Raw genomic sequence first — 21,768 nt, 5'->3', positions numbered from 1 at the left:
ACATCAAGAAAAAATTCTTCTTTATTGTTTGCCAAGAAAGGAAGAATGCTTAACATTATGGTGGGCGCTGAAGGCGGGCAAAATGATGCGAATCTCGTGTTCTGATTGCCTAACGTAACCCGCAAAAAAGAGTTTGTATACTCGTGCAGTTACTTCGAGGAAGGAGCCGGAAAAAAGAGGATGACGAAGAGTTGAATAAGTTTATTTCGATTGCTTTTCCAGCATAATTAATGCAAACATGACATACCTAAATGACCAACCGTAAGAAACGTACGTGTGAACAATAACGTCGCAAGATACTGAAAGATTTAGGCCCTTCTTGCTCCCTGTATTTCAGCTATACGTAGGATTACTTCGTAAAATTCAAAATCTCTTGCACACTGGAAATTGTTTCAGAACCTATAAGACTCGATCAATTTTGACAAAAACAGAAGTCACGACTGGAGAAAATTGGTCTCATAGATTATTTTCAAGATCCTGATGAATATCACAAGTCAATTAGAAGAGGTAATAATAACTAATTCTTACTTTTTTTCAAATGCTGTTACTGTTTTTTATTAGCTGCACTGTGTTCATCCACCGAGAAGAAGATCAAATACTCTTCAATCTGAGTGCGAATGTTAGTCATCGCGCCCCTCTGTGTCTGTAACATGAAACTTAAATGAAAGAAAACCTTTGTCATCATACATCTTTTGACAGCGACAGTAATAATAACAACAATAATAATAACAATAACAAAAATTGTAGTGATAGTAATGCAATAATGCAGTAATGATAAATTGTGTCTGCGTTAATAAATACAACTTTACACGATCATTTGCTCAGACGACTCTTAGCTAAACAGTTGTTGTATGTAATAGTACTAGGTGCTGTCTAATTTGGATATTATTGGATGAGAGAAAAACTCTGAGGACGGCCAAAATTGGATATGGCCGACCTCAATTGGCCGTCAGTGAAGTTGATTGAGTCCAATGGTTTCCCCAAAATTGGGCAAGAAGTAGTCCTCCTAGTTATCAATTATATAACTGGTCAGTTAGTAGTTTGTGCTTCAGTTGTAATTAGGCATTCTCAGTCAAGCTATTATTCTTTAATTTTTTTTAAACTTTCCAATCCAATTCCTAATCGGACAGTTTTAAAATATTAAAGAATAATCGCTATGCTGACAATTTTTGATTAAATACCAGCTATACAATTACATCACTTATGAAACATATGAGTGAACTGCGGTTATGAGACGTATATAAGAACGATCCTTCGCAGTAAAGCACTATTTGAGCAATAGTGGAAATCAGACCTGAAAAAAATTTCAGGCCTGTACGGGATTCGAACCACTGACCTCTGCGATACTAGTGCAGCGCTCTACCAATTGAGCTAACAAGCCAACTGGGAGCAGGCCATCAAATTAATTCGATATAAACCCGTAGATGATAAATCGAACAACAACAAACATATGAAACATATGAGTGAACTGCGGTTATGAGACGTATATAAGAACGATCCTTCGCAGTAAAGCACTATTTGAGCAATAGTGGAAATCAGACCTGAAAAAAATTTCCACTATTGCTCAAATAGTGCTTTACTGCGAAGGATCGTTCTTATATACGTCTCATAACCGCAGTTCACTCATATGTTTCATATGTTTGTTGTTGTTCGATTTATCATCTACGGGTTTATATCGAATTAATTTGATGGCCTGCTCCCAGTTGGCTTGTTAGCTCAATTGGTAGAGCGCTGCACTAGTATCGCAGAGGTCAGTGGTTCGAATCCCGTACAGGCCTGAAATTTTTTTTTTTTTCAGGTCTGATTTCCACTATTGCTCAAATAGTGCTTTACTGCGAAGGATCGTTCTTATATACGTCTCATAACCGCAGTTCACTCATATGTTTCATATGTTTGTTGTTGTTCGATTTATCATCTACGGGTTTATATCGAATTAATTTGATGGCCTGCTCCCAGTTGGCTTGTTAGCTCAATTGGTAGAGCGCTGCACTAGTATCGCAGAGGTCAGTGGTTCGAATCCCGTACAGGCCTGAAATTTTTTTTTTTTTCAGGTCTGATTTCCACTATTGCTCAAATAGTGCTTTACTGCGAAGGATCGTTCTTATATAAATTACATCACTATTAAATATGATATTTTTACCTATTTTACTAATTTTAACCGACATTGAAATGCTACCTAAAAAACCCTAAGAAATATCAAAATCCAAGGTATGGATTCTCATATTCCACTCGATCCTCTTTCTATGTGTGTAATTGATTCTACTCTTGTTTCTGTTTGGAATACAGACTTCTGATTGGATTCAGTTCTTCCGCTCTTCGAGCCTACATTACCAGCGATTTTGTGTGCACTTTAAAGCGCACAAGAAGTAGTTTGAACAACCACGCCAGCGAGCGAGCAGGCTGAAGTACACAACCTCTATTTGCGCCAACAAAATGCGCCACAAAGTGAAGAAGAAAAAATTTATTCCGTTTCGATAGAAACAGAATCATAAGGGGTTTTCAGGGTGCCTCAATACGAATTCGTTAGTCCTTAACACTATTCTTTTAAACTATGCATTTTTCTAAAATTCTGCCGTGATTTCCTTCTCTTCTAACATCGTGCAGCCACGTCACAATCACACAATAAACATACAACTAAATAAAGAACTGACCATAATCGAGCCAATACCGAAGACTATACTTGTCAAACACCCGTGAAATGTTCTTCACCATTATTCGTAACGCTTGACGGCTCTCGTTTGGCAAGTAACATTCCTCGTTGTATCCCCCGCTCACGGATGGTAAAATTACCAGATGGAGGCACATAAGGACAACCAGTAATAGAACTGCTGATACTATTAGCAGCCTGTTCGCCAAATTCCTCCTTCTTCTTGATGGAAAACCACAGCAAAACATTGTGAAAAACGTAGCCTCCTCAAAACGACAAAGAGTCTTTCAGTGAATGACTTCATGTAAACCTAACGACCGCAAGGAAAAATATGTGAGTAATCCATAGGAATAAACTCGAAAACAGTTCCTTCGTTTCAATTCACAACGTGGGGAAAAAAAAGACCAATTGATAGATTATCAACGCATAGAGGTTTCATTCCTCATGGGAAATCAGTACTTTTTCCTTTGCTGACTTCCATACCTCGGGAAAAACTACATCGGTGAAAGATGTATTCATCGGTGCGGTTAGAACTGGTGCCATGACATCAGTAGCATCCTAAAACAAGCGGGCACATAATTTATCAAATCCAATGGGTTTTCTTTAAGATCTGAGAGCATTATGGACATAGGTCACCTCGACGTCATTTAGGTAGAATTCAAATGATACGGTGCTCGAAATAGGAGTGGAAGGAATATTTCGAAAAGATTTTGTTAAGGCTTTTCCAAAAACATAAAAACATTGAATATCTATATATACATCTCTATTTATCTCTTTAACATCCTGCGACGTGCGTGATTTATAAACGCGAAATACAAACGTCATAACAAAACATCGATTCATGCAATTGTTGAATTGTTATGACATCGAAGGTTTTCGCCGTACGAACCGGTTGGCAATCGCTTTGCACAATTATCAAAATGCGAATGAAAGAAATAAGCCGACGACTCGTGTAAGCACATGAATGCAACACAGCTGCACGCAGCCTTACTTCGTAGCCTTATTTTTTATAAAGATCAAGCGACTGCACATTCTCAGGGTCTTGAAGCGCGTTGGAGTCCCTCCGGCGGATCTTGTCAGAATACTCTTCTTCTGTTTCGGTTTCTTGCCTTCCTCGCTTCCTCATTGACCAGCTTGAAGCTATCCAGAAGAGGGCTATGCTAGTCATATATCCTGACCTCCACTATCAACAAGCTCTTACTCAAGCCAACATTACCAGTTTAGAGGATAGACGCGCCCACTTATGTCTTAAAGTGTGGCTCAATATCAAAAATAATCCGGCCTGCCAGCTGCACCGTCTCCTCCATCCCGTGCGATCCGAGTGCCACTCTTACCACCTTAGGAGCAGTAGCAATTCTAGCCGTTTTCAGTATAGAACAAAACGCTTTGGTTCTAGTTTTTTCCCAGCAATGGCGAAAATTAACTAATCATAAGGTTTAGTTATCTCTATTATAGTATTTAATTTCCCTCTGAACTATTTATAATAGCCTGTAATCCCAGTCCCTTAAAAAGAAGTGTAATTTTATCTGTTCTCGTAATATATATGTAAACACACTGTAATTCATAATTTTATGCCACCGTGTGTAGTTTTTAATAAACCATCATCATCATCACCATCATCATCATCACCATCATCATCATCACCATCATCATCATCACAAGCTATTCCTGTTCGTAAGTCCAAGCCTTTCCAAGTGAAACATTTTGCAACTAAGGTCAAAGGAATGAAAATGTTTGGGAAGAAAATTATGAAGTTCCTTTCAGTTTCTCAGGCGGTAATGACAGCCATCTTCCTCACGGTTGGTCTGGTGGATCGATATCAACTGGGGCACGACTTCAGCGCAACTTATATGCCATGTTGGGTATCTAGCCTGGTAAGAAACTGATACGTCTTGGAATTAAAAGTTAAAAAACATAAAGTATAAATACCGAGGGTTTATGAGCCTTCAGGCCTTAACGTTAGCGTGCTACAAATACAAAGGTCCAGGTTCCAGGTTTGTGCGTATTTTGGGGATATTGTGTTTCGCTCTTGAACAAGGGAATATAATAATTAGTATCTGGTTTCACTGTGAATTTACTTATAGACACGGGACAAGTGGAGGCAGGAAATGCTTGAGGCAACCACGATTTATTCGCATGTCTTACCTGAGGAGGAATAAGAAGTTGTGTTGCTTTGTATTTCCCTCAGGAGTAATATGAGTCAGCCACGTTTTGCAGATTGACTATATGTCTCCTATTAAGCGCAAATTTGTGACACTTTTATTCTTACGAGATGCAACGGTGTATGATAAATCGATCAGAAACTACCCGAAAGGAAGTTGTTAACGTGGCGACTTAATGGTTAAAAAATAGCAATCAACACGACAATGTTTATCACAACAATGTAAGCCGATATTCGTCTACTTATGGTCCATATTTCAGCCGTTCATATTGACATTTTCAGAAGGGTTTTCTGTATTTTTTTTTCCGCCAGTAGGAGTGATCCCAGAAATCTCCTCAACATAACCTAACTAAAAGACAAGCTGTGCGGTCAAATTGATGAAAATGCTGATTGTCGCCATTTTTTCAAAGTTATCATTAAAGAAATGCAAATATCTTATCCAGTGTTTTTTTTTTAATGAGGAAAAAGAAGAGGCCAATGCACAACAGCTGCATGCAGCCTAATCTCGTTGCCTAATTTTGCACAAAGATCGCAAGCTATTGTTGTTCGTAAGTCCAAGCCTTTCCAAGTAAAACGCTTTCGCAACTAAGGTCAAAGGAATGAAAATGTATGGGAAGAAAAAAATGAAGTTCCTTTCAATTTTCCAGTTGGCGATGGCAGCCATCTTCCTCACGACTGGTATGGTAGATCGATATGAAGTGCGGTACTACACCAGCTTAACGTATATGCCATGTTGGATATCTAGCCTGGTAAGAAAACTGATACCTCTTGGAATTAAAAGTTAAAAAAAGTATAAATACCGAGGATGTGAGAGCCCTCTGGCTTTACGGTTAACGGGCTAGACTACAAATCCAACGGCCTAGCTTCGTGGGTAGTTTGGGGATATTGTGTTTTGTTCTTGAACAAGGGAAGATCATAATTGGCATATAATTTCACAGTGAGTTTATAAAGATGAAATAAACAGTTTTTCAAAATCGAGTTTATTACAAAGGAAAAGAAATAGGCACGGGACAATTGCAAGTAGGGGGCAGGAAATGTTTGGGGTAACCGCGATTTATTCGCTTGTCTTACCTGAGGAGGAATAACAACTTGCGTTGCTTCGAATTTCCCTCAGGATAATATGAGTCAGCCACGTTTGGAGATTGACCATATATCTCCTGTAAAGCTCAAATTTGTGACACTTTTATTCTTACGAGATGCAAAGGTTTATGATAAATCGATCAGAAACCACCCGAAAGGATATTGTCAACGAGGTGACTATGTGGTTAAAAAATAGCGATCAACAAACTTTGTTCATCGTGATCATTTAAGCCAATATTCGTCTACGTATGGTCCGCATTTGAGCCGTTCATATTGACATTTTCAGAACAATTCACTGTTTTTTTCCCGCCAGTATGAGTGATCCTAAAAACCTTCACAATATAACCTAACTCAAAGACAAGCTGCACGGTCACAGAAGAGAAATGCTGATCGCAACCATGTTTTTTTTAAATTATCATTAACGGTTACGAAATGCAAATAAGTTCCCCAGTTTTTTTCAATGAGGAAAAAATTGAGAAATATGCATTTTCAATCGAAAAAGAATACTTAACAGTAACAAATCATCACGCCGTCAGTAATGAGTTTAACGAATTGTCGAGTGAAAATTATAATCGATAGCTACACTGCCTTTTATTTTGTTTTATACATTATATGATTGGTCAATTCGTTTCAAATCAACCTATAAATCTCTCTGAGAATATTCTCACACTTTTGGTGAAAATTTTGGCGCTTTGCTTCATGCACTGTTAAAAGGTTTGAAAAACAACTATTTCATTTCGTTCGATCATTGTTAAAATCGAAATCATGCAGTTGAAACAAAACTACTCGAATCGCAAAGGTTTTACATTGTTTCGCGCGGCAAAATTAGAGGGTCTCAATCAAAACCGCGAGTGGAAAAACGAGAAATTCGACCTTTCTTTGTGTCAAGGAACTAGTAAAGATGTGGTGATTTGGCATTTCATCCAAAGTTTACATGGAAACGAAAAGCACAAAGTGACCGTACCCAACATAGCTTTACAAATACAGCAATTTCCAGTTCGTAAAGATCCGGTTATTTTCTACAGTTTCTTGGCAAATTTACACATTCCTTAGCGCTGTTAGGATTGATTTCGACGAGGCCTCATTGAAAGCTCTAATTTAAGCTGGGTTGAAGGAAATTAGTCAGGTAAAGGAAATATTAAATAGTAAATAAGTGAAGCTCGGATTACAGCTCACAATTTCAATGATCTTCATCCATATCGCAAGTTTTATTGCTACTGATCATTTATGAATATTATTATCATTATTATTATTAAAATATTTATTTATTGCTATAGTTATTGTGATCATCATTCTTATTATGAAAATTGTTTGGAGGACCAGGTGGTGGTATCTTCTAGTTAACATCAAGAAAATTTCAAATCAAATAAGTTATTTTTTTGTTTTCATTAGGTTCTCGTGACTGGCATCATGGGACTTGCTGTAACCTCCACCCCAGTCCCATCGTCCATTCTGGTGAGACACTATCGAAACAATGATTCAAGTCACCGTGTTTTAAATTCCTTTTGCGACGTACAAATGCTCCTTTTTTTTATTAAAGGAGGTCTTAAAAAGTAAACAACAAACAAAAGCCAGTTTGCTTAGGGAAACATAACTTGTTAATTTTAGGGTAAAACTTTCAAGATGCACTATTAGAGAGGTTCTCTCTTGTGCGCGAGGACCAAGGTCTCTATCAAAACAAGTGTCGGCCTGAAATTAAACTGAAGCCGCCGCAAATCCTTTCATTAAGGCCCAAAGGCTCTCAGCACGTTAGAATCTACTTAAAGCTTATTTCATTTCTAATAAAAGACCCTTATGGACTCAGATTGATGCCTTGTGGTCGGTTAGCGTGGCTTGCATCGCACTATCTGTGATGGCGGTATACAGCTATCATGAGGGTATGATCCTTCTTCTGACTTGCGCGTACCCACGGGACCTATGTTATTTCGTGGAAGAGGGGATAACTATCTCCCTAACTAATGAAGAGAAGCTGAAGGTTGCCACGTCTTCTCTCCTCGTGGTTTTTTTCATCATGGAGATCATGCTTGCTGCTGCACTCGTCAGAGGCACAACCCTCGCAAGCCTCCAGCCCCCGCCAGACTACGAGGTAGGCATTACTAGGCAACATCAAGAAAAAATTCTTCTTTATTGTTTGCCATGTTAGGAAAAATGCTAAACATTATGGCGGGCGCTGAAGGCGGGAAAAATGATGCGAATCCCATATTCTGATTTCCTAACATATCCCGCAATAAAGAGTTTGTATACTCGTGCAGTTACTTCGAGGAAGCAGCCGGAAAAATTAGGACGATCAATAGTTGAATAAGTTTATTTCGATTGCTTTTCCAGCATAATTAATGCAAACATGACAAACCTAAATGACCAATCGTAAGATAGGTACGTGTGAACAATAAAGTTGCAAGTTACTGAAGGATTTAGGCCTTTCTTGCTCCCTGTATTTCAGCTATACGCAGAATTACTTCGTATAATTCAAACTCTCTTGCACGCTGGAAATTGTTTCAGAACCTATAAGACTCGCTCAATTTTGACACAAACAGAGGTCAAGACTGGAGAAAATTGGTCTCATAGATCATTTTCAAGATCCTGATGAATATCACAAGTCAATTAGAAGAGGTAATAATAAATAATTCTTACTTTTTTTATATGCTGTTATTGTTTTTTTTCAGCTGCACTGTTTTCATCCACCCAGTGGAAGATCAAATACTCTTCAATCTGAGTGCGAATGTTAGTCCTCGCGCTTTCATGTCTGTAACATGAAACTTAAATGAAAGAAAACCTCTGTCATCATACATCTTTTAACAGCAACAGTAATAATAACAACGATAATAATAACAATAACAACAATTGTAATGATAGGAATGCAATAATGCAGTAATAATAAACTTTGTGTGCTTTAATAAATACAACTTTACACGATCATTTTCTCAAACGACTCTTAGCTAAACAGTTGGTGTATGTAATATTACTAGGTGCTGTCTATTTTCGATGTAATTGGATGAGAAAACCTCTGAGCACGGCCAAAATTGGATATGGCCGTCCTCAATTGGCTGTCAGAGAAATTGATTGAGTCCAATGGCTTCCACAAAATTGGGCAAGCAATAGCCCTCCTGCTTATCAATTATATAGCTGGTCAGTTAGTAGTTTCCGATTCAGTTGTAATTAGGCATTCTCAGTCAAGCTATTATTCTTTAATTTTTTTATAAACTTTCCAATCCAATTCCTATTTTTACAGTTTTAAAATATTAAAGAATAATAGCTATGCTGACAATTTTTGATTAACTACCAGTTATACAATTACATCACTTATAAATATGATATTCTTATCTATTTTACTAATTTTAATCGACATTGAAATGCTACCTAATAAACCCAAAGAAATATCAAAATCCAGCATATGGATTCTCATATTCTACTAAATCCAATAGACCAATTTCGAAATATTTCAACACGACAGACTGGTGACGAAACTCCAACACCAAAGCGAGGCTCCGGGGAATACGGCGCGAATAATAAAAACAAACACACCACTGCAAACACTGCAAGGATAGCCATGTGCGATTGATAAATAGGGTATATTCTCGGTTTTTTTTTTGGTCTATTGCTGTTCATCTTCGCGTGTAGCATGGTAAAGTGTTGTGCTGTTGCGCTTTGTCGCAATGGGAGTAAGAAAAGATCGGATCTCAGTTATTTTTGCTTTCCTACAAGGCCCAATGAGCGTAAGAAGTGGGAAGTTTTCTGTAAGCGAGCAGATAAAAAATTCAAGGTACTGGGTGATCCACGAATCTGTTCCTTGCATTTTAAGGAAAGCGATATCGAGATTTCAATTTCTGGTAGAAAAAGTGTACGTTCAGACTGCTATCCGACTATCTTTGATCCAATGAAATCTACTAATACTGCGAGTTCACGTTCGAAACGTCTTGCCAATAGGAAGGTACAGTGTGATGAACAACCGCAAGCCAAGAAAGTTTGTTCCGGAAAGCTCCATGAGGACTCCAATGAGACTTGGGTGGATTTTAGTGCTGATGCGATTTCAGTAAACCATGATCACTCGTACTTTTGCAGCCAGGAACAAGCAACACCGAAAAGTAACTCGAACGGTTCTGATACTACTCTTCCGAAAGGTAAATGTTCTACGGCATGTCAAACAGACTTGACAGCTGATGAAATAGACTACTTGGTAATTGACCTGGAAGAGTGCAGGAGGGAGGAGATAGTTGCATATATCTGGGAAGGTGACTTCTGGAAATATCGAGAGGTTCCTACTCCAGTTCGATTTCAATATGGATGCAGGGTCTGGCAAAATACCCTCGTCTGTGGCAAGTAATTCGGCCATGATATCATTTTCCTTTTCACTTTCCCCTTCAGTCACTTTCGAGAGCTTCAGTGAATGAGCATTAAACGCAAGCTCAACGAACTCGGCCTTTCTTTTACACTTTCCTTCCGAGGATGTTTGTATCCCTCTTCCTTGAAGGAAGGTTCGCAAGCACAGCAACTTTTGACGCTGAAAGTATTGAAGATTATTGATCTCACCTTTTTTCCGACGTGGCCATGACAACGATGATTACTTCGATTTACTTTCAACTCGAAGAAACTACGAATTTACACTAGAAAAACGATAATAACCCAAGAAAGCAGTTTCTGCTCGAAGATGTGAGCAACCAAAGCTCCATTCGAATGAATTTTGTTCCCTGGAGCCTCGCTTGGGTGTTCAAGTTTCGCTACCAGTCTCTCACCTTGAAATATATCGAAACTGGTCTATTTGTATGAGTGTAATTGGATCTACTCCTATTCCCGTTTCGAATGCAGCCTTCTGATTGGATTCACTTCCTCCGCTCTTCGAGCGTGCGTTACCAGCGATTTTTGTGCGCTTTAAAGCGCGCAAGAATTAGTGTGAACAACCACGCTAGCGTGCGAGGAGGCTGACGCGCATAATCTCTATTTTTGCCCACAAAATGGGCCACAAAGTGAAGAAGAAAAACATTATTTCATTTCGATAGAAACAGAATCATGAAAGGTTTTCAGGGTGCTTCAACACGAAGTCGTTAATCCTCAAAATCATTCCTTTAAACGATGCATTTTTCCAAAATTCAGCCTTGGTTTCGTTCTCTTCTAAGATCGCGCAGCTACGCCACAATCACGCAATAAACATAGAACTAAATGCAGAACTCACCATAATTGAGCCACCACTGAAAACCATACTTGTCAAACACCTGTGAAATCTTGTTCACCATTATTCTTAAGGGTGGACGGCTCTCGTTTGGCGAGTAACATTCCTCGTTGTCCAGACTTTTCCAAAAACATAGAAACATTAGATATCCATATATACATCTCTACTTATTTCTTTAACATCCTGCGACGCGCGTCCTTTATAAACGCGAAATATAAACGTCAACAAAACGTCCGTTCATGCAATTGTTGAATTATTATGACATCTATGGTTTTCGCCGTATGAACCGATTGGCAACGTTTTGCATAATTATCAAAATGCGAATGACAGAAATAAGCCGACGACTCGTGTAAACACATGAACGCAACACAGCTGCACGCAGGCTTATTTCGTAGCCTTATTTTGCATAAAGATCACAAAATATTCTTGTTCGTAAGTCTAAGCCTATCCAAGTAAAACGTTTTTGCAGCTAGGATTAAAGGAATGAAAATTTTTGGGAAGAAAAGTATGGAGTTCCTTTCAATTTCTCTGGTGGTGATGGCGGCCATCTTCCTCACGATTGGTATGGTGGATCGATATGAAGTGGGGTATCGCACCAGCGTAACTTATCTGCCATGTTGGATATCTAGCCTGGTAAGAAACTGATACCTCTAAATACCGAGGGTTTATGAGCCTTCAGGCCTTACTGTTAGCGTGCTACAAATACAAAGGTCCATGCTTATTATTCGTGCGTATCCACATATTGCATTTTCTTCTTGAACAAGGGAATATAATAATTAGTATATAGTTTAACAGTGACTTTACTTATAGGCACGGGACACGTAGGAGGCAGGAAATGTTTAGGGTAACCGCGATTTATTTGCATGTCTTACCTGGGGAGGAATGAGAACTTGTGACTGATGCTTTGTATTTCCCTCAGGAGTAAAATGTGTCAGCCACATTTGCAAATTGACTATGCGTCTCCTGTGGAACTCAAATTTGTGGCGCTTTTATTCTTACGAGATGCAACGGTTTATGATAAGTCGACTAGAAGCCATCCGAAAGGAAGATGTTAACGTGGTGACTTAATGGTTAAAAAAGAGCGATCAACAAGCTTCACTTTACATATGATGCACGATCCTCGCAGTAGATAGCGCTATTTAAGCAATAGGGAAAATCAAACCTGAAAAAAATCAGGCCTGTACGGGATTCGAACCACTGACCTCTGCTATACTAGTGCAGCACTCTACCAATTGAGCTAACAAGCCAACTGGGAGCAGGCCGTTAAGTTGATTCGTAATAAACCCATGAAAGTGAGGTTCAGGTCTGATTTTCAGGTCTGATTTTCGCTATTGCTTGAATAGCGCTATCTACTGCGAGGATCGTGCATCATATGTATCTCATACCGCAGTTCAAAAAATATATGAACCTCATATATTTCATTGTATCTCAAGCTTCACTTTGTTTATCATGATCATGTGAGCCAATATTCGTCTTGTATGGTCCACATTTCAGCCGTTCATATTGACATTTTTAGAACAATTTTCGGTTTTTTTTTCCCGCCAATATGAGTGATCCTAAGAACCTCCTCAACATAACCTAACTCAAAGACAACCTGCGCGGTCACAGTCATGAAAATGCTGATTGTCGCCATTTTTTCAAAATTATCATTGAAGAAATGTAAATATCTTATTGTGTGTTTTTTTAATGAGGAAATTGAAGAAGCGAAAATGTCTTTGCAATCGAAAAAGAATGCTCAACGATATTTAATCCGTATCAAACTTTGCCTATTGTTTTGGTTAGGATTTTTTAAGACAATGAAGCTTTTGTTGTCTGTCTTTTGGGATTTTTCTGTTCGGTGACGCGAACTTAGACTCGGGTTAACTTCGCTCTAGTCCGCAAATTTTTAATGATGACATTTTGGTTCCCCACGGGAGCCTACTAGGGAAAACACAGACAGATTAGCAGGGGGTGAGTTAGTAATGTCAGTACCTCGACATGACGCGCCTGTCGGAAGGACGCGACATGATTCACGAAGGTTGATTCACACTACGCGATTCGAGTTGTAATCATGGTGTAAGCTTGTCGCTTGCGATAGTGTCCTAACGTGTAATGCTCCACTCCAGTACACAGTAAATAAATAAATATAAAAGTTTGCGACGTATTTTATCAGTAAAAGTGATTTATTCCAGTTATGTTATTGCGAGTAAGCGTCCTCGGAAAGCTGAGAGCGATCATTTTTTTCCATTCGCGTTAAACTTGTTTTGTTTTAAAGTTGTTTTTGTTTTGCCCACGCGAAGCCGTTTTAGAATAAACAGAGAGCAGGCAAAAAAAAACTGGTCGTCCTGGAAATTACCTCTTTAAGAAAAGAAAGGAAAGAAAACTGCGTGCGTTCTTTTTTCAACCACAGACGCAAGGAATGTAAAATAAACGCGCGCAAAGCGACAGACGACAATGTGAAAAAACAATGTGCTCATCAAGTTCAAAAAAATACTTCTACCTACAAATTAGGAAAACCACTAAATCACAAAGAATTAGCTTTTAGCCTTACACTTTGCAATGAGAGTGTTAAAATGAGACTATTGCATTTTACGCTTTGAAAGAGGGCAGGCAAAAAAACTGATCCTGAAAATTACCTATTCATGAAAAGAAGAGAAAGAAAACTGCGTGCGTGTCTTTTTTCAACTACTGACGCAAGGATTGAAAAAGAAACAACGCTGTTGTTGTCAAGCCTCAGGAACAAAGAAAGTGTGATTTCACACCTTCTTGCGTTTGAGTGATGTCGCTTTTCGGACAGGGCCCGAAAAGCGACATTGACGCAAGGATTGAAAAACAATGTGCTCATCAAGTGCAAAAAATACTTCTACCCACAAATTATATACAAAGTGGTAAACGTGTGCGAGAAACCAATTGTGGGAGGATATTTCACAGCGGTTATTTATGAGCGCGCGCGAAAAAAACCTTCATTTCAAGAATTCCTGCCAGCATGGATCGAAAGCGTGAAATCCTAGATTACATCTGCGATGAACGCCTCGATTTATTGGAGGAACTAAAAGCAAACAAAATCAAACTGCAAGAGACAGTTGCATGTTTACCAGAACAACACGATTTGTCTTCTGTAATGGAGAATTATCATTCTGTGGTTGAAAGTGTCGAGAACATGCTGAGAGGACTTGATGAATTGGAGGAGAAAGTGAAATCGACACTTCTGTAACTGCACTATGAACAACCAATCAAACAACGGCTCTTTTAGGAGCCACCAAACACAGTAAAGTCGTGACCAACTGAACAAGATTGACATCTTATTTTTGACATTTCATTTAAGTTTTGACTGGCAAATTTGATCAGTAAATCTCGTGATGGAAACAGCCGTAATTTCAAGAACTTCTTACTTCTAACGGGAATGTTTTGAAAAAATTTAGCAAGCTTTGATTTTTTTTTTAAGAGCTATCTAATAAGGTAAAAGGAATCAGAAAGGCACTGTCAAAAGACGAAACGAGAAATATATATAAGGAAAGAAAACTGCGTGCGATATTTTTTCAACCACTGACGCAAGGAACGTAAAAGAAACGCGCACAAAGGGACAGACAACAACGTGAAAAAACAATGTGCTCATCAAGTTCAAAAAAATACTTCTACCTACAAATTAGGAAAACCACTAAAAAAAAGAATTAGCTTTTAGCCTTACACTTTACAATGCTAAAGGGCGTCTTTAAAATGAGAGTGTTATTAACTATTGCATCTTAGGCTTTGAAAGAAGGCAGGCAAAAAAACTGATCCTGGAAATTTCCTCTTCATGAAAAGAAAGGAAAGAAAACTGCGTACGTGTCTTTTTTCAACCACTGACGCAAGGATTGGAAAAGAAACAACGCTGTTGTTGTCAAGCCTCAGGAACAAAGAAAGTGTGATTTTACACCTTACGTTTGAGTGATATCGCTTTTCGGACAGGGCCCAGATAGTTCGTCTTTAAAATGAGAATGTAATTAAATATTGCCGAGAATTTCAAAATTAAACGTGTGTGCCGCTTACTCTTTAACGAATTACATGCTTAAAGCGTTTTAAGCCGCATGTCATTAACTTATTGTCCATTGGGTTTTGTCTTATATATAGTCGACTTACAAATATATGCAATCATTTCAATTCGGGTAAGCTACGTGTATCCACGCGACCTGAAAATCACAACCTTCGATCGTTCAGTGCAGAGATGTTCTCAAAGTTCAAACTGCAAAAACCCGCTAATGTTCCATACAGACGCGGTTCCAAGCCTTATGAACGAGAGCACCGGACGGATTTTATCTCCGTTCCATTACTAGAACAATACGACCTTGTCATCCGCGAACTTAGAACGGAGAATGAACACTTGAAAAGTCTGATGACAGAGCAGCATCATGAGCTGATTAAAGCTCGAGCAGAGGCCTTCCAGTTGAGAGAGGAACTGACACTACTGCGGAATGAGGTGGCACAAAGCCGCTTGCCAGTGGACCGGACGAAAAACTCTTTTAAGTTTAACTCGTCAAAAAAAAATTTTTGGGAATGTGACAAGGCATCTCGTTCCCAGAAGAGAAAAAAGATAAGAGAATTGATGCTGAATGCTGTCGAGAAACTTCCCACAGAGTTTACACCAGTCGAGGTAAGTTTTTTCACACGATTTGTTTTTCATCTTCATCTTCATCTTCATCATCATTCATTCATTCATTCATCTTACTCCCATCTGACCTTCACAAAACAAACCGAACCAAGTCATGAAGTATGATTGTACTGAGCTCCTTGATATTTATTCTCGATACATACACAGATAAAATTTAATGTGTATGGCCAAGAACTGACAATTCCGTTGGCAAATACTACTTGCAACATGGAACACAGCTCCGACGATGCCTACACGACTGAAGTCGTCAGGCGGATACTTGCTGCCAAGGATCAGGGGCTCGTAAGCGACAGAGCTTATCACGAGTTAAGAATGGCCCTGCCTGAGGACATCCGTCACCTAATCCCGCCTCTTTCTGCACTGATCCAAGAAAGAAGAGATCAAAATAAGACCATCAACACAATACCTATACCACAGGTAAGGGACTGCTTATTGATTATTTCTTATTGATAGAATTTTTTCTCGCTTACCGCTCTGCGGACTTAGACTAGCTACGAGCACTCTCTCTTTTTTCTATATTGTTGGCTCAAAACTGAACCCACCCCACCATAAAAGAATACCCGTGTTCCTTTTGCTTCCACCTGCGCTTATTTTTAGGAGAGGAAAATAATTTAATTTCAAAAGTCTAAAACGCAAAGAAAAGTTATTAACAGGCATGAATTTATGCAGTTATGACCAAAAAGTCATTTGATTACTTATTTTATTGAGTAAAGGATCAAAGTAAAGCACTTTGTTTTCCTGGGTTGCTTTTCAAGTTCAATATTTATTGTCATTGTGGGCCCTGCAAAAAGTAATGCTCTAAACTGACTACCACATCCTCATCCACTATTTTTTAATACCAAGGCTAAGAATGGAGATGGCTCCCGCCGCAGCATCAGGGAGGTGTTGGAATACCTTTTGGGAATAGAGGATGTGAGGGAAGCCATTAAGAGAGGAGGGAGGACAGTCAGGTTGAGATTTGCTGCTGATGGCAGGAGAACGAGTAAGCGGATTGGCACAGTTATGGCAGTTTTCAACATACTTGCGGAAGAAAGGCATTCGTTTGAATACCAGTACACCTTAGCATTATACAATGGTAAGCAGTCGTTAACATCATCTTTGAAATGTCATGCAATGTATATTCACACTAAAAGATCCATAATTTAATACAAAATAACTTAATAGGATTTTTTTTTAATTATGTGAACTGTTACTGAGTCAAATCAATTTTGCAGTCACTTGATATGATAAGGGTACATGCCTTGGGAATAATGGGAGTCTAGATTCGTGAATGGCGAACACTGACATGGTTATGGAACATCAGTTTATTTGATGCACCATAATCCAAATGATCATGGATCACTGATCCTGATCGCAAAATATTTCAAACAAGTCAACACTTACATTCTTGATAGTTCCCATAAAATTTGCTGTTTTCAAGAAATTTCAGGCTGGAGGTTCTTGATCTGCTGAACTTCTAGAAAGATTTTACTCTGTAAAACACTATCATCATAATGAAATCCATTTTATGTTTCCAAACAATTTCATTCAACAATAATAATATTCTAAAAATAATGTTTTCTGATTATTATAGGGAAAGAGGACTATGAGGAATTAAAGGAGTGTTTAGGCGAGACGTTCAAAGAAATTGAGACAGTAAAATCAGAGGGTTTAGAGATTGATGGAGAACACTTCGATGTTGAATGGTGGGTAGCTATACAACTATTCCTTGCAAAATCCAATCCCTTTTGTTGTAATTGATGAGACCGAGTGTGCATGCCATAACAATGAATTTCCTCCTTTTGGTAAATAACCACCATTATTCACGTTCACTTTAGTAAATAATAGTTAAATATACATGTGCAATAGCTCAGCCAATCAGATTGCAGTATTTGCATTAGTATGTAATAATAACTAAACTTCTACTAAAAAGAGATACATTTTCTTCATGTACAGGTATTGCTGTTCTGACTGGAAGTTCTTGGCCCTTGTTTATGGGCTGAATGCAGCTTGTTCAAAATTTTTTTGTATATGGTGCTTTTGCACCAAAGACAAGATTAATGACCTGGATGGTACGTATGCTTACAAAATTAATCAAGTGAAAGCAATTACTACTGGTTGTAACAATTAAAGATTAGTGGAGTGCAAAAAAACTGAAAAAAAATGCAGTGGCATACAAAAGAAACCAAGATTCATGAATGGAATGAGAAAAACTCATTGATATTTGAATAAATGTACCCATATGCCCACCCACTCACAAAGCACAAATAATCATTGTACACCAACAATCATTCACCTTGCATTAATGTTAACTGTTTGTGCCATTCCATCCACAAAATAGGCAAAAGAACATTAAAGTATAATGTGCAAGTTTAGACAAACAGTTCACTTTCAATTTCTTGTTTTAGTTGAGGAGTGGCCAATTGAGAGAGATGTAGCAGATTGTGAACGCTTAGCAAAAAAGTCCACCACCGATGGTAGGAAAGGCTGCAAACAGCCCCCACTATTTTTTCAAAGTTATCATTAAAGAAATTTTTTTTAATGAGGAGAAAGAAGAGGCGAAAATGTGTTTTCAATCGAAAAAGGGCACTTACTAATATTCAATCATCACGCCATCCTTAACGAGTTAAAACTGAATTTGTCAAGTGAAAAGTATAATCGATAGAGTTACTGCCTTTATACATGGTAACATTATCTGATTGGTCAATTCCTTTCCTATGCTATCAATCAGATTATGAATTCCTGCAAAGGACCACAATAGTTATCGACAAATCAATGTTGGTGAAAAAAGAGAGAAAGAAAAAAAAATTTAATGCTCTGCTCTATCCACTGTTAAAAGTTTGAAAAACAAATATTTCTTTTACTTCGATCGTTATTAAAATAGAAAACATGCAGTAGAAACTTAACCAGTCGCGTCGTAAAGGTTATTTAAGCTGGGTTGAGGAAATTATTCAGGTTAAGGAAAATGTTAACTAGTAAATAAATGAGACTCGGATTGTAGCTCACAATTTCACTGATTTGCATCCATATTGCATATTTATTGCTACTGATCATTTATTAATATCATCATCACTTTCATTATTGAAATATTTATTTAAAGTTATTGTGATCATCAATCTTATTATCAAAATTGTTTGGAGATTTGGAGACTAGTTGGTAGTATCGTCTAGTTAACATCAAGAAAGTTGCAAATTAAGTATGTTGCTTTTTTGTTTTCATTAGGTGCTCGCGACTGGCATCATGGGACTGGCTGTAATCTCCACCCCAGTCCCATCGTCCATTCTGTTGAGACACTATGGAAACAGAGATTCACGTCACTGTGTTTTAAATTATTTTTGCGACGTACAGATGCTCCCTTTTTTAAATAAAGGAGGCCTTAACTAAACGACAACAAAAAACCAGTTTGCTAGGGGAAACGAATGGGAACATAAGTTGATAATTTTAGGGTAAAACTTTCAAGATGCACTATAAGAGAGGTCGTGTTTTGTGTGCGGTGACTAGCATCCTTCAAAAAGCATGTGTCGGCCTGAAATTAAACTGAAGCTGCCATGAATATTCTCGTTATGGCCCTAAGACTCATGGCATGTTAAAATCTACTTGCAGCCTGTTTAATTTCTAATACAAGACCCTTATTGACTCAGATTAATGCCCTGTGGTCAGTTAGCGTGGCTTGCATCGCACTATCTGTGATAGCGGTATTCCAGTATCATTTGGCTCTGATCAATTATAGGGGGAACCTGGGGATCGCCGTGTTTTCTCTCCTCGTCGTTTTGTTGATCATGGAGATCATGCTTACTGCTGCACTCGTCAGGGGCACAACCCTTGCGAGTCTTCAGCCCCCGCCAGAATACGAGGTAGGCATTACGAGGAAACTTTAAGAAAAATGGCGAAGAATTTCTTCGTTATGGTTTGCCAAGAAAAGGAAAATTCCCAACATTATATCGGGGGCGCTGAGATCGGGCAAAATGGAGCGAGTCCTGTGTTCTGATTGGTTAACGTATCCTGTACGAAAAAGTTTGTATACCCATGCAGTTACCTCGAGGAGCAGCCGGAAAAATTAGGATGACGAAGAGTTAAATGAGTTTTTTTCTATTTCTTTTTCAGCATTATCGATTTACAAACATGAGAAATCTAAATGACCACCCGTAATTTAGGTAGGTGTGAACAATAAAGTCGCAAGATACTGAAGGATTTAGGGCCTCCTTGCTTTCTGTATGTCACCTCTCTTGCAAGCTGAAAATTGTTACAGAACCTAAGACTCGATCAATTTTGAGACAAATCGGGCTTAAGACTGACGGAGCGCTTATAGAAAATTAGTCTGAAAGGTCAAATTTAAGATTTGGTATAGCACTCCTAATGAATATTCCAAGAGACATCGAAGTCAATTATAAGAGATAAATATATTGCAACTTGAAAATAAATCATTCTTACATTTTTCCATGCTGTCACCGTTTTTTTCAGCTCTAAGTGAATGAATACAAATTCATTCACTTGGAGCAGGATCAAATCCTATTCAGTCTGAGTATGAATCTTAACCATCGAGCCCGTTTGTGACTGTAACATGATACTTAAATGAAAGAAAAGCTTTGTCATCACTCATTTTTTGACAGCAACGGTAGTAACAACAGAAGTAATAATAACAATAACAACAATTGTGATAATAGTCATGGAATAATGCAATAAGAAATTGTGTCTGCGTTAATAAATACAACTTTACACTATCATTTGCTCAGACGACTCATGGATATAATTGGATGAAAAAAATTCTGAGGACGGCCAAAATTCCATATGGCCGTAGGCATGGTTGGTGTTAAGTTTGATTGTCAGAAAGGAAATTGAAATTACGAGTATGAACTACATCGGTGAAAGATGTATTTATGGGTGCAGTTAGAAGTGGTGCGATGACATCAGAAGCATCCTTCAACAAGCAGGCACTTAATTTATTAAGTCCAATAGGTTTTTTTTACACGAACTGTAAACCGCACTTTATCATGATCGAAGATATTTATTCGTGGCTGGCGGGATATGCCACGGGGAACAGAGCGCATGTCACGTGGTTTATTATCGTTGAAGATGGGTTTCAGTCTACGCTCGGCTAAGCTACGTAGGCTTTAAAGCTTCAGAAAGCGGCCATTTTGTATTTGTGAGTGTGGCACGTTGTCTAAGATCGTGTTTTATCTAGTTATTCGTCCATCTTTGTTGCTTAGATTTCACACGCCTGCTTTCCTACAGTCGGCTTGTCTTGTAAGTGCATATTACAGCGAGTTGTGCTCTCACAGGCCAACATTTCACGGTCTGGACCTTTATAATATGTAATTTAACTTAAGGCGGCCGAACACAGATTTTGGTACTTGTGTTTCTTTCACCATTTTCTCTAAGACCCTTGATCTCTCGGTCGCCAAAACTGGCAGCAACCAAGTTAACAAAACAAACCTTGTTTTTTGATAGTTAAGCTGACGTATGTGCCGTTTTTTTCATTTGTAGAAAATCTACTCATTAGTTTTTCTTTATAATTTGCTTGCAACGAGCTTGTAACTATACTCACAAGCTAACATCATTTTGCTGACAATTTAACAGAGAGATCTTTAATTATGCCTTGTTAAGGTTTACTCGATTATCTAGAATTTCCTTTGATAAAAATCAAATTTTTTCGATATTCCAGTTACTTATTTCCTAAATTATTCTCGTGCCAAATTTCGTGAAATTCTAATGCGTGGTTCTCAAGAAATAGGCATGTTTCCGAGAGAGCAATTTTCCATTCAATCGCAATTTTACTTACTAAGCACGCGCTGCATTTAACTGGGTTCCCTCGGTAACAACGAAAAAGCTGAGAATTGCTGGGTTCTTTGTACCGTTAACTTTTCTAACATGTCTTTGTAATAAAAAATTAAAGCCCTTAATACACTGCTCCAACTATAGAGAAAAATAGCACAGATAGTGCGGATGCTTGTTGAGTAAATAGGGATCTTAAGCATCGATGACTTTGGGTGTCACGGACGTTCGATTGTTTGCAGGAGGGGGAACCTGGGAACGACGTTGTCGCCAACAGAGTTCGTGACATGACTACGTTAAGCAAAACGATTACGCTAATTTACAGACGTAGTCGGTCG

The 21,768-nt window shown here is 38.3% G+C and overlaps 2 protein-coding genes and 1 long non-coding RNA gene across 4 annotated transcripts; 2 read left to right on the top strand and 1 right to left on the bottom strand.

Moving 5' to 3' along the window:
- Window positions 1-24: 24 nt before the first annotated feature.
- Window positions 25-11,493, bottom strand: LOC148738348 (uncharacterized). Its single transcript, XR_015997275.1, has 3 exons — window positions 11,056-11,493; window positions 2,652-2,957; window positions 25-656 (listed from the first exon to the last, which is right to left on the bottom strand). It is a non-coding gene; the product is annotated as an uncharacterized LOC148738348 (long non-coding RNA).
- LOC111343003 (uncharacterized) lies at window positions 5,288-8,801 on the top strand. Of its 2 annotated transcripts, XM_022950128.2 has the most exons (4): window positions 5,293-5,557; window positions 7,281-7,343; window positions 7,693-7,974; window positions 8,552-8,801. In XM_022950128.2, the coding sequence occupies exons 1-4, from the start codon at window positions 5,408-5,410 to the stop codon at window positions 8,612-8,614; spliced, it is 558 nt and encodes a 185-aa protein (XP_022805863.2). In that variant the 5' UTR covers window positions 5,293-5,407; the 3' UTR covers window positions 8,615-8,801. The 2 variants fall into 2 exon arrangements, with proteins under 2 accessions (XP_088607028.1, XP_022805863.2); XM_088750902.1 differs by lacking the exon at window positions 7,281-7,343 and having other exon boundaries at window positions 5,288-5,557.
- A 33-nt stretch (window positions 11,494-11,526) lies between the features above and the next one.
- Window positions 11,527-20,096, top strand: LOC148738347 (uncharacterized). The gene is made up of 7 exons (XM_088750911.1): window positions 11,527-15,661; window positions 15,827-16,096; window positions 16,523-16,754; window positions 17,253-17,364; window positions 17,615-17,730; window positions 18,067-18,135; window positions 18,881-20,096. Exons 1-7 carry the CDS (start codon window positions 15,236-15,238, stop codon window positions 19,024-19,026), a joined length of 1,371 nt encoding a protein of 456 aa, XP_088607037.1. The 5' UTR covers window positions 11,527-15,235; the 3' UTR covers window positions 19,027-20,096.
- The last annotated feature ends 1,672 nt before the right edge of the window (window positions 20,097-21,768 follow it).

The sequence above is a fragment of the Stylophora pistillata genome, chromosome 2 (assembly GCF_964205215.1).
Source record: "Stylophora pistillata chromosome 2, jaStyPist1.2, whole genome shotgun sequence".
Classification (NCBI taxonomy): Eukaryota; Metazoa; Cnidaria; class Anthozoa; order Scleractinia; family Pocilloporidae; genus Stylophora; species Stylophora pistillata.
This window is presented reverse-complemented; position numbering and strand designations above follow the sequence as displayed.

Bases quoted from the DNA above. Each gene is read 5' to 3' on its own strand.
- LOC111343003 (XM_022950128.2), top strand. From the start codon at position 5,408: ATGAAAATGTATGGGAAGAAAAAAATGAAGTTCCTTTCAATTTTCCAG. The intron at 7,344-7,692 runs GTGAGACACTAT...TTATGGACTCAG, and splicing joins CAGTCCCATCGTCCATTCTG to ATTGATGCCTTGTGGTCGGT. The intron at 7,975-8,551 runs GTAGGCATTACT...GTTTTTTTTCAG, and splicing joins AGCCCCCGCCAGACTACGAG to CTGCACTGTTTTCATCCACC.
- LOC148738347 (XM_088750911.1), top strand. From the start codon at position 15,236: ATGTTCTCAAAGTTCAAACTGCAAAAACCCGCTAATGTTCCATACAGA. The intron at 17,365-17,614 runs GTGGGTAGCTAT...CTTCATGTACAG, and splicing joins GAACACTTCGATGTTGAATG to GTATTGCTGTTCTGACTGGA. The intron at 18,136-18,880 runs GTAGGAAAGGCT...TGTTTTCATTAG, and splicing joins AAAAAAGTCCACCACCGATG to GTGCTCGCGACTGGCATCAT.